This window comes from Peromyscus eremicus, chromosome 1 (assembly GCF_949786415.1).
Source record: "Peromyscus eremicus chromosome 1, PerEre_H2_v1, whole genome shotgun sequence".
NCBI classification, from domain to species: domain Eukaryota; kingdom Metazoa; phylum Chordata; class Mammalia; order Rodentia; family Cricetidae; genus Peromyscus; species Peromyscus eremicus.
In genome coordinates, this window is record NC_081416.1 from 61,041,738 (window position 1) to 61,056,975 (window position 15,238).

General features: G+C 49.4%; 1 protein-coding gene across 1 annotated transcript in view; it reads right to left on the bottom strand.

Moving 5' to 3' along the window:
• The window catches only part of Muc2 (mucin 2, oligomeric mucus/gel-forming), a 32,842-nt gene extending 29,213 nt beyond the window's left edge, over positions 1-3,629 (bottom strand). The window contains 6 exon segments of the mRNA XM_059255137.1: positions 247-457; positions 600-709; positions 803-893; positions 1,282-1,396; positions 2,497-2,758; positions 3,554-3,629. Of these exon segments, the coding sequence (XP_059111120.1) occupies positions 247-457; positions 600-709; positions 803-893; positions 1,282-1,396; positions 2,497-2,758; positions 3,554-3,629 (865 nt within the window).
• Between the last annotated feature and the right edge of the window lie 11,609 nt (positions 3,630-15,238).

Below are 15,238 nucleotides of genomic sequence, written 5' to 3' on the forward strand. Positions count from 1 at the left end.
TAAACCCAGGGACACTGCCGGGCATTGGTGGCGCACGCCTTTAATCCCAGCACTCGGGAGGCAGAGCCAGGTGGATCTCTGTGAGTTCGAGGCCAGCCTGGGCTACCAAGTGAGCTCCAGGAAAGGCGCAAAGCTACACAGAGAAACCCTGTCTCGAAAAACCAAAAAAAAAAAAAAAACAGGGACACTAACACTGAGCACCATGTGAGTGGCCCCCAGGCACCACAGGGGTCGCCAGCTACTTACGGCAGAGTGAGGCAGTCCTCCAGTTCTCAGGTCGGCCACCTGCGTGGGAGCACTGGCGGGAGAACTCAGCAAGGGTGCTGCACTCGCAGGCACCACCCTGAGGACACTGGCAGCGGTCCTGCATGCAGGCGCGCACATACAACTCCACGGGCACCCGGGCCTGGCAGTCCTCGAAGGCTGTGGAGGTCAGCAGCCTCTCACACTCAGCTCGCTGAAGAGAAGGACATGGGCATGAACAGCTTCACACCCCTGTTCACACCCCTTCTTCCCTCCCCTTAGAGCCTAGGGATTCCCAACAAAGGCCAGCAAGTACAGGTTTCCTGAGAGCCTGGGGTTCCCCAGCAGTGACTCACATGCTCAGAGCAGGACTCTGGCTCTTGCACCACCGAGGGGTCCTCACATTCAACCTCAGGCTTGTTGATCTTCTGCATGTTCCCAAACTCAATGGCACTGTATTGTATGCCTAGGAATGCAGCTGGTCAGCAGTGGTCCTCGGAGCCAGGAGCCTGCAGCCTCACCCCTGTCTTCCTCTCAACAAGCCCAGCTTAGCACTCACCTTCACTGAGGAACTCATTATAGGTTTGCATGCCATTGAAGTCCCCACAGAGGCCACAGGTGTGGTTCTGGAACCGGCTGTCCAGCTCTAGCTGTTGAGAGGGAAGGGAGGGCAGGTGAGCAGACCTCAGGACCCAGCACAGCTTCCAGAGCCCCTAGGTCTAGGCAGCTTCTCCAAGAACGCAGGACAGGAGGAGGGCAGGAATCATCCACCAGGAAGGGTCCTTCAGGGTGGGGTGCCAAAATGCAGTTTCTGGGAGACAGACCATTCACTGCCTTATAGCACAGAGAGCCCCTTCCAGGCCAGACCAATGGAGACCCTAGTACCAATCACTGTCTCCAGCAGCCTTCTCTACCACAAAGAATCCTACTCCAATTGTGACGTGTGGATCCCCCAATCCTGCCCTTCTATGGATCCACCAGGCCTTTGGCTAGATAAAGGAGCCCCACCACCTCAGAACCCAGGATGCTGGTGCCCACCATGAGTGCATCTTCCCGGTTCCACATGAGGGAGAGGCCAGCACGGGAGTAGATCTTGGTGTAGGCATCATTCTTCTCAATGAGGAGCCCGGAGCTGTAGTGCGGGGTGCTGACCCTGTGGGGACCACTATGGGGTCACTCACCAACCCAGCATCTCAGAACCCACCCACTTGTCTTCCTGAGGGTTCTGCTGTCCACATGGTGCTGAGGGCATTATCTGGGTGAAGACAGCCCCAGCCTGGCTCCTTACTTGGTCAGTATGTTCTCATCTGGGGCCACAAACAGACTTAGCCAAGCTCCAGGAGGAGGCCAGAGAGCTGGGCAGAGGCCTGGGCAATGGTCAGAGAGCCCTTGTCCTGGCCTAGGTGGATTTCCTTGGGGCAGGGCCAGGCCCTTCCGTCTATTTTCCTTCCCACACCCTCTTGAGTCCAGGACAGAGGCCCTTCTCAGGAGCCCTAAAGGCAGTGGGTCTGGGATATGTTGGGGACTGAGTCCCCAACCCTCTCCAGGCCCTTTGTTCAGAGGTATTTGCTCATAAAATCTGCCAGAGTGGGACATTCAACCTCTGCCCAGACCATGACCCAGAGCTGTCCTTATACCAGGACCCCATCCTACTCCTGTACTGGCCTGGAACTGCCACACCTCAGCCCCTGAGCCTCTATCCTAGGGACCTCTGCCATACCCAACCCACTCATGACAGCATGGTCCAGCAGACCAGGCAAGGGAAGGAAACACTGGGAGAGCCCCATGCAGGACACAGACACCCCTGGAACAGGAAAAGAGCAAATCCCCAGTGGGGTGAACCTGCAAGACAGGAATGCATTTAAGAGGGTGGCATTGTTACTGAGACAATGCCAGGGAACAATGGGGCTGGGCGAGCAGCCTCTCCCTTCTGAGCTTCTGCAACCTTAGCCTGGGGGACAAGCTCTGCAGCCACTGTTCTATCCCACATGGCCCCCCAGGGGAGGTCCGCAAGGGACTCACATGTTACCTAAGACCCCTGGTCTACAGCGGGGACTCATCAGTGTTTGTTGAGTGAATCCATGCCCTAGCTCAAACCTCAAAGAACTCCTATTAGCCCTGTGCCAGAGCAGGAGAGGGTATCCTGGAGGCTGGCTAGTTTATACAAAATGTTCAGGGGCAAACTTGCTCTGAGGAGCCAGAAGCATCCCCCTGGCTGCTGGGACATGGGAGGCAGATATTAATCCCACTCACATGGCCCCATTCACCACTGCCAGCTTGTGGGTGAGGTAGATGGTGTCGTCCTTAATGGTAATTAGGATGGACTCTATCCGGGGGTGACCCCCAGCCTGGTCCAAGCCCCGCTTCAGGTGCACAGCAAATTCCTTGTAGGAGTCTCGACAGTCAGAAGCAAAGTTGTAATCACAGAGGCCGGGGAATCGAAAGACATCACCGTCAAAGGTTTTGTAGTGGAAGTCGCCCCAGGTGCTGCAGACATGGTTTCGGGTTCTGGCTTCTGGGAGAGCAGTGGGGACACAAGGTGAGACACCCATGTCTCAGGAGGCCTTCCCTGAGCCCATTCTCCAAGTTAACCCCAGAGGTCTCTCCAAGGGTACCCATCTGGGGCTCCAGACCAAGGTTTCTGGCCGAGATGGTGCCCCCTCCATAAGCAGTCTCTGCTAAATATTGGTTACCCTTCTGCAGAGACTCTCAGGGCACTAGCTAGCATGGAATGCAAGCAGGGAGTAAGGCGGAGGGCCTTCAGGCGATCTGGTCGCTCTGCCCACCTGGCCAGCGTACATCTACTTGTCACTGCCCAACCCCCCTCAACCGATGCTGATTCTCCAGTTAGCCCCCCTCTAGCCACCCCTCTCCCAGCAAGAGGCTGGGCTGGGTCCCTCAGTCTTCAAGAGTCCCCACTGGGACATCCCCAATCCACAGCTTTGTCCTGATGGGACAGAAGTTTCCCATGTGGACACGCAACCCATTCTCCAGAGGCATTATCTTGCCGAAGGTCCCCTGTATCTGGAACTGTCCTAAATTTGGCTTCTCCTAGACGTGCAAAGCTTCCCCCCACTCCCATGGACAATGGTCACTCAAGGGATTCCAGCTTCTGCAGGCCCCTGGTGCAGGCCCCTCAGCTTTCAACCTCAGAGTAATGGTGAGAGACCTAAGACCCCAGTCCAACTGGAGTGGTTGACTGGGGACCCCCTCATACCAGGCATCCCTCACTAACTGCTCGGGGCTTCCTAGCCTTCCCACCCTCAGGGTGCTCTGTCTAGTCTCTTGCCCAGATCACCCAGCCCCTTACCTCTTTGGAGCTCCGAGGCCCTGGCTAAGGCCAGGACTAGGCACACAGCCACCAGGCGAGCTAGTGGCAGCCCCATGGTGGCTCAGGAGGGTGGCACAGGAGAGCATCCCAGGGCAGGGGTCCAGGACTTATATGCCTAGCAGGCATCTGAGGGCGGGAGGACAAGGGAGGTGCAAAGGGTGGGTGGGGCATTTGCCGAGTTATCAGGAAAACAGCTGTAGGGCTCCGTGGGTCCCAGTGAGGAAATATTGATTCAGGTTATCTGAGTTTATCTTTATATGACTCCCTGGGTAAACTTGGCCTTCCTCAGGATGTCGCAGCCCCAATTATCCCAATGCCAGCACACACCCCAGGTGAACTCCATTCCTTCAAGTTACAAGCCAGGCCAATCTCAGGTTGGGAGAGGCAGGAGGTCCCCGTTGGAATTACTTCCCATGAGCTCTGCCATACCCCTCTAAATGCCCCCAGGCCCAGCCCAGCAACCTCCAACACGTCCAGGTAAAAGAAGGAGCTTCCGGGTGTCTGCCAACTTTTCCATTCTATTTCTCCACGAGCCGTGTGGGCTGAGACAACTCTGACTCCTGAAACGCCTCAGTTCATGTCACCTGGGGGAGACAAGTTTGGGAGGGAGCATCTGACCCCAGTTCGTGATCCACCTCCAGAAGGCAAGGAGCAGTGGGGGCCCCGGGGGCCACCTGTTTCCATACAGCCTGCTGTACCTACAGAGCCCAGCTAAGTCCACTCTAATCCCCTTGTTTTCCCAGGCTCTGCCAGTCTCTGGAATTACATGTAATTAGAACTTGGGCAGCCCTCAGCCCAGGCAACCACTCTTATTGGAATCATGTCCCCTGATGCAAGAGGAAGTAGCTGGAGGCCTGGAGTGACCACTCCGTGAGAATGGGGTCTAAGCAGAGAGGTGAGCCCCAAACCCAGCAGACCCTGTTCCTGCAGAGTCTCCTGAGGCTAATCCTTCTCCTAAAGCTCGGGCAGCCTGTCCTGTTTCCTAGCCACTCAAAGGATGTGATCCTGCCTCCATAAGGGCAGTGATCCTCAGTCCCCTTGAGCTTAACCCAAAGCTGCAGCTGCCTCACCAATGTCTAGAAATGCCTCCGGAAATCAGGATGCAGCATCCAAGCTGGTAAAAGCCACAAACAAGAGCCTATGAGATACTGGTTCCCAAGGTCCACACAAAGATGGAGAGGCACAGGTAGCCAGCTACCCATGCTGTAGCTGGAGTGTAAACTGAGACCTAGGGAAGCCCCCCCCCCATGTTTTCCTCTTCCTGAAAACAAGGATAGGTCCTGACTTTGGCTTGTGAATTTGGTCACAAGGTACCTCAGGCTCCAATTTAGTCTCCAAGTTCCAGAGGTGAATGAGAAAAAAACACATCGAGTGGTCACAGACTCCCTAAAAGGGGAATGGCATTTCCTTTCCTAGGCTACCATACTGCCCTTCTAGGCGCTTCACAAAAAACACATCCTGGGCTAAAGAAACAGTACTGCTGTCCTCTGACGCCACCCCCTTAGACCTCTGGGCCCTCTATACCATCCCAGTTAGAATCTGAAAGGGGTCTATGCCCTACAAAGACATCCAAGATAAGAGTGACCAGCAGCCAGGACACGGGTGGAGGCCACTCTTCCCATCTCACCGCGCCCACCAGCTCTAGGTTTGGTCTCTCCTCCCTACTGTAGCTCTGGCACGTGGGAGAACCTGAGTGTAGCCTGAGCCCAAAACACAGGGATTATGGAACTAGAACCAGCTGGGCCAAGGAAACCATTGTTTGACTTCCCTCTGTGGGCCCCTCAGCCTGGCACCATGCCCTGGGGAAATCCAAGGATGGACCAGGCCCCAAGAACCTGTGGTTTTCCATGCCAGGCTCTCTCTGCTATAGGGGGGAGTCAGAGGAATCCCGGCCAGACTCATGATCCCAGCACCCACCTCCAGCTGAGCTCTGAGCATCTGGAAGAAGTAAGTCCTCCCTAGATGGAGGAAGTAGTTCCTCGCTGGGAGGAGGAGCTGGAATCACCCTGGGTAGAAAAGGTCCACACTGTGTTCCCATTGGATGGCGCAGTGGTGATGACCCCAAGCTGAGTGACCTGACACTAAGAGACCTCTTGGTCCATTACAGGATCTCAAGTGACTTACGTGAGCTTTGAGGTCAGACCGCCCAGTGCATGGCTGGGCACAGTGGTCTAAGGAGCTGAGGCAGGGGCAAATGGCCGTGAGGGCTTTGTCGGCTGTGGATGGTTTCATTGCCTGCTTATCAGCTACCAACTCTGGTGGTGAAGGATGAGGACGAGGACAGCCTAGGTCGGGGGCCAAGGCTCCGTAACAAGATAAACATGAACTGGAAGGCACCGAGTGGCCACACAGAGGCCAGCACACATTTAGACAGATTCCCAGACCACGCTGAATGCAGCCAACACAAAGATGATGACTTTATCCACCTGATCAACCCCTCCTCTATACGGAGGTCTGATGGGCAGCTGCCATGGGCCTTGAAGCTCAGTTTCCCACTCTTGGCCCCAGAGGCCCCTCCCCGACCTCCTTGTAGCTTTTCCCCAGGGCATGAAGACTAGGATGAAGGCGAGGAGATGTCAATACTTGAAAGAAGCTGCTGGGCAGTGCCACTGTCTGCGACAAGGATGTGGTGACCAAGGTGAGAATGACTTCCCCGCCCAATCACAGGTGGACCCCGCCGGGGAGCAGAATGCCTTCCCAGTCCTTGAGTTAGACCAGAACTGAAGCTGACAGTGGACAGGGTCCCAGGCACGCTGGACCTTCTTCTGCTGACCCCACGCCCTGCAGTGTTTACCTGGACAAGACACTGTTCCTGGGGATTGCATAGAATTTACAGCCTTGACGGCAGGGAGGAGGCAGCAAAGACGTCACAGGCTCTTAACGTGAATGTTCCACTCTGTCTGTCCACACACTGACTCACCCGGAAGCTGGAGGGGAGGAGAGGAGGGGCTGCAGGAGGAGAAGGGAGAGAGAGGCAGAAGAAGGGACAAGATGAGAGAAGAGAGAAGAGGGAGTCCACCCCCAAACGGGGATCCTCCAAGCCCCACTCCCATTCTCAGTGACCTCCTGCAGTGGTTTCTGTTGTCTATCAACTTGGCTGAGTCTTAATACCCAATGTTTGGTCAGACACTAGTTTTTTTTTTGTTTTTTTTTTTTAAATTTATTTATTTATTATGTATACAGTGTTCTGTCTGCACATATCCCTGGAGGCCAGAAGAGGGCACCAGATCTCATTACAGATGGTTGTGAGCCACCATGTGGGTGCTGGGAATTGAACTCAGGACCTTTGGAAGAACAAGCAGTGCTCTTAACCTCTGAGCCATCTCTCCAGCCCCAGACACTAGTTTTGATATTGCCATGAAGGTAGTTTTCAGATGGTCCTCCCCAGAATGGGTAGTGAGATCTTGCAGAAAGATACTGAGGTCCACAAGTCAGAGAGGAGTCTACCTCCAGCTCTGCTTTGGGTCTCCCATCTGCTGACTTCCCTGCAGGTTTCAGACTTGCAGCCTGTACTGACTGGTTTTGTGGGTCAACTTGACACAAGCTAGAGTCATCAGAGAGGAAGGAGCCTCAGTTGAGGAAATGCATTTTCTCAATTAGTGATCAATGGGGGAGGGCCCCGCCCATGGTGAGTGGTGCCACCCCTGGGCTGGTGGTCCTGGGTTCTATAAGAAAGCAGGCTAAGCAAGCCAGGGGAAGCAAGCCAGTCAGCAGCACCCCTCCATGGCCTCTGCATCAGCTCCTGCCTCCAGGATCCTGCCCTGTTTGAGTTCCTGCTCTGATTTCCAATGATGAACAGCAATGCTGAAGTGTAAGCCTAATAAACCCTTTCTCCCCAACTTGCTTTTAGTCATGGTGTTTCATCGAAGCAATAGAAACCCTAAGACACAGGGTCTATATGTATGCATTTACACATCCCCTGTGTGTGCTTACACACCCTCTGCTGCTTCGGTTTCCCTGGAGAACCCTGGCTGATGCAACTTGAACAACCCCTCCTCACTCAGGGTGGGAGGCAGCCATCCATCCATCCATACTGCAGCTTTATGAACCTACCCCAGACAGCTCTTCTCTATCCCTACCCCATTTTGACCTCAATGTGACCTCACTGACATTTACTGTGTCAGCCACATGTATGGTCTCAGGTCATTCCCCAGGATGCTCCGTAGTCAACTTGATTACTAACACCTGTTACAGAAACAGAACCTGAACTACGGAGGATCTTGTGTCTCGGTTGCTACAACAGTCTCACTCGGCACAGGAGACAAGGCTGGCTTAACACCTATGCTGACCACTGCCCCTGCCTCTTGCCATCCTAGCCAAGCATCCAACACCAAGCTACCAAGCCCCAGACAGCTGGACTTAGTTGAAGTGGGAAGCTTGTATCTTGCCATGGTAAGCAGACAGAGGGTACTCCCAGAGAAGCCACAGTTCTCAGACCTTCTGGATTCCTACAAGAGACCCCAGCCCCAGCCACACAGGGACGAAGCAGCAAGTCCCGGGCCTAGGACTCTGTCACATCCTAGCCAAGCCTCTGTCACACAGCCGTCTCTGCAGGCCCTCCCCTGAAACATGAGAAAGGCAAGCTCCAAGGCAGCAAATGGGTCCCCCACCTGCACCTTCAAAGGCTTGAGAAGACTAGGGACAGACCTGGCCACACAGTCCCTTACCTGAGTTCCCTGGAAGGAAGTCAGCTCTGACCAAGGTGTGAAGGCTGAGATAAGAAGCAACAGAGGGGCTGGTCAAGTCAGTAGGTTCCACTGGGCAGGCTCATACAGGACAGGCTACTGGAGGCCACTGCTCCCCCGCCCCTGTCTATCAGGCAGGTCAACCTTTCAAGAGTCCAGCCATTCTGGGGCAGTTCCTCTCTTCTCCCCTCAAAACTTGGTTCAGTTCTCACACTCATAGAGACCACTGTCCTCACCACCCTGGTCATACTCTGTGACTGTTTCTGTTGTGAGCATCTCAAGGACAGCAATCTATGTGTAGTTCTCATGGGCCACCCTCACAACATATGCACCCAATAGCTTTGCTTCTGGATTGGAGCAGGGGGTATAAAGTATGGATGGGTAGATTGGTGTATGAATGAATGGATGGTGGGTGGGTGGGGGTGGGTAGATGGCTGGATGACTGAGTAGATAGTAGGTAGATAGGTGAGTAGGTAGACAAGTGAGTAGGTAGAATGCATAGATGATAGATGGATGGATGGATGGATGGATGGATGGATGGATGGATGGATGGACGGATGGACAGGCAGATGGGATAGATGAGTGGGTGGGTACATAAACTTTTTTATGTCTTAAATTGGAAGAGATTTTGATTGAGGTTGCATTGAACACATAGATCAATTTGGAAGAATTAACACCCAGAAAGATCAGTCTTCTAGCCTGTGACTCTGCATGGGTTTCTGTTTAGGTCGTGGGTTCTCTCAGCAATATTTTCTAAATTTTTAATGTGCTGGTATTACATCTTGTCAGATTTTTCCCTCAGTAGTTCGTATTTTTGGTAATTTTGTGATAGGTATTTTTTTATTCCTGTATCAAATTGCTTGGTGCTAAAATATAGAGACAGTCATTTTTTATTGACATAGAAAACATGTAACATAACACTTTCCATCTTAGCTCTTTTTAAATACACAGCTCAGTGGTATTGAATATCCCTACCACGCTGTGTGGCTGTCACTACCACTCACCTTGAGAACTCTTTTTTTCTATTTTTTTTTTCATTTTGTTTTGTTTTGTTTGTTTTTCGAGACAGGGTTTCTCTGTGTCTCTTTGGTGCCTGTCCTGGAACTCACTCTGTAGACCAGACTGGCCTTGAACTCACAGAGATCCGCCTGGCTCTGTCTCCCGAGTTCTGGGATTAAAGGCGTGCACCACCACCGCCCGGCTGAGAACTCTTTTTATCATGAAAAAACTAAATTCTACTCTGGAGAAATGGCTCAGCACTTAGAGCATGTGCTATTTTTGCAGAGGATCTGAATTGGGTTCCCAGCACCCACAGCAAGTGACTCACAGTCACCAGTAACTCCAGCCCTGGGGGATGTGACACCCTCCTCTGGCCTCTGTGGGTACTCACATATGTACACATCCTAACACACACACACACACACACACACACACACACACACACACACACACACACACACACACATACACACACACATACACATAAATAAAAATAAAAATAAAATATCTTGCTGGGAGGTGGTAGCACATACCTTTAATCCCAGCACTCAGGAGCCAAAGGTAGGCAGATCTCTGTGCTTGAAGCCAGCCTGGTCTACAGAGTGATTCTAGGACAGCCAGGGCTATTTAGAGGAACTCTATAGTCAGACTTTCCTTTGGGCCACCAGCTCACAAATAACAACACGGAGACTTATTGTGAAAGCTCGGCCTTAGCTTAGACTTATTTCTAACTAGCTCTTATAACTTAAAACAACTCATATTTTTTAATCTACATTCTTTCTCGTGGCTCGATTACCGTTACTCTGTCCTGCCCATCCTGCTTCCTTCACGTCTGGCTGGTGACTTTTGTCTTTCTTCCTCTCTAAGTCCTCTCTGTCCCCAGAAGTCCAACCTAACCTCTTCCTGCCTAACTAATGGCCATTCAGCTCTTTATTAAGCCAATCACAGTGACATATCTTCACACAATGTAAAGGAATATTCTGAAACAAAACTGTCTCAAAAAAAAAAAAACAGAAAAAAGTAAATTACCTTTTTAAAAGAAACACTTCCATCAAATTCCATCAAAACACAGGCTCCACACATCCCCTCCTACCAACCCCAGGCAATCATCCTACCCCCTGCCTCCTCTCTCTTGACAGCTCCAGGGATTCCTGTAAGTGAGGTCATGCGTGCAATGTCTAATTGTCCTCCCAGCTTACTTCACTGACTGTAGTGCCTTAGCAGTCATCCAGTCTATGACACACGTCAGAACTGCCTCCTGTGCAGGGCTAGCTAACACTCCATGGTATGCATAAGCCACATCTTTCTTATCCTTTCACCCACTGGTGGATACTTGGGTTGTCCCACAGTTCAGCTGTCATCCCTTGTGCTGTTTTCAACATCAGTATACAAATATCTCAAGGCTTTGCTTTGGATTCTTCCGTTTCTAGCCAAAAAGTCGAATTTCTATATTTTAGAGGGATTCTAGGCTTAACTTTTTGAAGGACCACCATACTCTTATTATTTTATACTCTCACCAAAGCATACAACAGTTTCTATTTCTTTTTCTTTCTTTCTTTCTTCCTATTTTTATTTTTGTTTGTTTGCCCTGGCTGTCCTGGAACTCAATTTGTAGACCAGGCTGGCCTAGAACTCCAAGATCCACCTGCCTCTGCTTCCCAAGCACTGGTACTAAAGGTGTGCGTCACCACTGGCTAGAAGTTACAATTTTTTAACATCCTCGCCAACACGTGCTGTTTTTCAGTGGGTTTGATTTTTTGTTTTTATCTGTGTGTGCCTATGTGTCTCTGTGTGTATATGACAGAGGCCAGAAAAGGGTGTCAGATTCCCTATCACTAGAGACATATGAGGTTGTGAGCCACCAGGTGGGTGCTGGGAACTGAACCTGGGTAAAGAGTAAGCGCTCTTAACTGCTGAGACGTCTCCCCAGCCCCCGATTTTCTTTCTTTCTTTCCTTCTTTCTTTCTTTTTTTTTTTTTTTTACAACAGGCATCTCAATGTATGGAATCCATTATAGTTTTTTTTAATTTGTGTTTATGTGTGACATAAGTACGTGTGTACATGTGCGCAGGTATGTATACACATGCATGCACATACAGAAGCAAGAGGTCAACATCAAGCATCTAAACAGTCTCTCTCACTGCACCTGGAGCTCACCATTTCGGCTAGGCCGGTTAGCAGTAATATCTCCCAGTGCCAGGGTTACAGGCACACACCACCACATCCGGCTTTTACAGAGGTGCTGGGTCCAAGTGCAGATTCTCCAGCATGCACAGTAGGCACCTCACTCACTGAGTCATCACCCCAGCCCTCACTGTGGTTCCGATTTGTGTGTTTCTGGTGACAAACGGTGCTGGGGATATTTCCTGTACTTCTTGGCCATGGACCTTGACTCTTCACGCACTTCCCAGACAGCTCACTGTGGAAATGTCTGTTCAAGCTCTTTGCCCATGTTCAAGAATCAGTATTTGTGTATTGATCCTAGGATTCCAGCAACCATGATGATGGTACCTACTCATTCTAGTGGCTTTTTCCAAACTTCTGTTGTCCAAGATGGATAATCATGTCATCTGTAAGTAGTGATGGCTTTACATCCTTTCCAATCAGTTATTTGTATTTATTTCCCTCCATGGTTGCACTGGCTATTATTTCCTGCACAGTGTTGATGAGAGGTGAGGAAATCCGATATCCCAGCCTTGCCCCAGTTTCAGAGAAACCACTGTCTTCTAACATAACAGCAGCTCTGGCCTTGCTGATAGCCTTTACCTGAATAAGGAAGTTCTCTTCTATTTTTAGCTCATGCGTTTTTTTTTTAATCAGGAATGTGCATTGGGTTTCTTCAAGAGTGCCTGTCTGTCTTTATTGAAATGGGCTGTCGTATGTTGAATGATACTGGTTGTGAGCATTAAGCCATTCTGCCTTCCTGAATAAACTATATCTGATTACATTTTTAAATGTATTTTATTAATTGAACTTGTTTTTAGACCATTTCACACCTGTGCAGTGCATGCTGACTGCTCTCGCCCTCCTCCATCATATTTTTTAGTGTTGGATTTAATTTGTCAACATTTAGAATTTTTGCCTCTGTGCTCATGGGGGGATATTGGTCTGGTTTTTTTTTTCACCTTAATTCTTTTACATTTTATTTACTTTTATATGTGTGTGTATCCCTTTGTCTGTAAGTGCATTATGTGTTTGCAGTACCCATGAAGACCAGAAGAGGGTGTCAGATCCCCTGGAACTGGAGCTGCAGACAGTTGTGAGCTGTCTTACATGGGTACTAGGAAAAGAACTCTGGTCCTCTGCAAGAGCACAGAGCACTCTTTATCTTTAAGCCATCTCTCATCTAGCTTCATTTCTTCCTCCTCCTCCTCCTCTTCCTTTCTTCTTCTGTTGTTTGTTTTTTGAGCAGGATAGCCCTGGCTATCCTAGAACTCACTCTGTAGACCAGGCTGGCCTCGAACTCAAAGATCTGCCTGCCTCTGCTTCTGCTTCTCAAGTGCTGGGATTAAAGGCCTGTGCCACCACCACCTGGCTCAGTCTTTCTTCTTATAACATGTTTGTGTGCTACTAGAATTGGGGTAATACTGGCCTCAGAAAAAGAATTGGAAGGGTTCCTTCTTTTTTAAGTCTTTGACTTTTGTTTGATCTCTTCCTCAAATAGTCAGTAGAATTTATCAACAACACCATCTGAGCCTGGAATTCTCCTTGCAGAGAGGTTTTTTGTTGTTTTGTTTTGCTTTGCTTTGCTTTTCATCACAACTCAATTCCTTTAGAATCTGGCTTTATTCTGGTTCTTTGATACATTGTGTGCACTTTGATACATTGTATGCACTTTGATATATTGTGTGCATTTTGATACATTGTGTCTTCCCAGTACTGTACCCTTCTGACTATGCTGCTAAACTCATTGTCGTGAGGCTGTTCGTGTTATCCCTTTAGTGTCCTTCAGTGACTAAGTCTGTAGTGATGTCACCATCCCTTTATCTTCTCCCTTCTCCTAGCAGTCTGGTTAGAGGCTTATCAGTTTTGTTAATCTGTTTAAGGAACTTGATTTGGGTTTCACAGATTTTTCTGTTTTGCTTTGTCAGTTTATCAAGGATTTATCCTTTTCTGCTACTTTGGAGTAACTTGATATTGTTTTCCTTTCCTGGTTTTTAAGGTAGGCGGCCAGTGACTAGAGACTTCTCTCCTGTTCTAATGCCACAGTTAGTGCTGTAGGTTTCCCCTAAATACTGTTTCTCTGGCATCCCACAAGTCACCACACTACACACAAATGTGTGCACACACTGAGTTTCTCTCTCATCTGTTCTCTGGCCTCTCCAACATTGGTACCTTGGCCCAGTCTTGAGAACCCACCCAGGGCCCAGTGCTTTCCAGTCAGTGAAAGAAAACCTCACCAAGCTGGGCAGCACTCAGGAGGCAGAGCCAGGCAGATCTCTGTGAGTTCGAGGCCAGCCTGGTCTACAGAGCGAGATCCAGGACAGACACCAAAGCTACACAGAGAAACCCTGTCTCGAAAAACCAAAAAGAAAAAAAAGAAAGAAAGAAAGAAAGAGAGAGAGAGAGAGAGAGAGAGAGAAAGAAAGAAAGAAAGAAAGAAAGAAAGAAAGAGAGCAAAACTGGCTCTGAGGTACCGCAAGATGAGCATCAGGAAGCAACTTCCACTCCCAGGTCCTAGAAAACAAAACGGAAGCAGGGGCTGCTGGAATTCAGGAACACAAGGCCCTGGAGGAGGGGCCTCTGGGAGAGTTTAGCAGAACCAGTTCAGGCAGTTTCAAAAGAAGCTTCCTTTCATATCTAGAGGGACTTTGAAGGAAGTCAAAAAACAAAATTCCTCCCTTCCCACCACTCAATGCTGCCTTCTAGGATGCCATGTGGCAGAGATGGAAAATTTGTAAAGTCCTAGCCATGTACATCAGTCTGCTACCACTGCATAACAGTCATCTGGAACCAATGGTTTCACACATTTAGCCGTAACTACTTGAAAAATAGGTGGACGGAAGTGTGTGTGCACTATGCGCACAAATATATATGTACAGGTGTTTTCTAGGATAAAACAAATACATATAAATCCATACTGATAAAAATAATTGCACAAACAATTGTAAAAGGAAATGGTGTATTTTATATAGGAATTCCAATGGATTCATGCCGGAAAATAAAGGGGACAGAAACTCATCACTGGTGTTAACAGTAACAATTGCTCTTGGTGACGTCTACTGCAAGATCCTAAAAGCAGTGGGTCATTGAAGGGAAAGAGATATTCACAGGGATGTAAACATCTTCTCCAAGGTATTAATTAATTGATTGATTACAAAGTAGCAAAATAGTGGTTTGTAGGGGCTGGAAAGATGGCTCCATAGCTTAAGTGCCTGCTGGGCAAGCCTAGGGACCTGAGTTCAGATCCTTAGCATCCACATAAAAGACACACAAGGTCACGAACATTTGTATCCTCAGCTGGGAGAGGAGAGCTCACTGCCCAGCCAGCCTAGCTAATCAGTGAGTTCTAAGTTCAGTGAGATACTATGTCTCAAAAAAAATAGGATGGTAGGGCTGGAGAAATGGCTCAGTGGTTAAGCCTCTTGCAGAGGGCCCAGGTTCAGTTCCTAGCACCCAAATCAGGAAGTTCATGACCATCTATAATTCTAGCTCCTAAGGATCAGATGCTTCTGGCCTCCAAAGACCCCTGCACTCATGTGTACATAGCCACATATAGACATACACATATACACATCATTAAAAATAATAAAAATAAGCCAGGGGGCATGGTGGCACACACCTTTAATTCTAGCAGTCAGGAAGCAGAGGAAGGAGAATTTCTGTGAGCGCAAGGCCAGCCTGGTCTATATAGCAAGCTCCAGAACATCTAGGAGCTACATAGGCAGACTGTCTCAAAAAAACAAAAAAAAAAAAATTTAAATCTTTAAAAATAAGACAGAGGCTGGGTGGTGATGGTCCATGTCTTTAATCCCAGCAC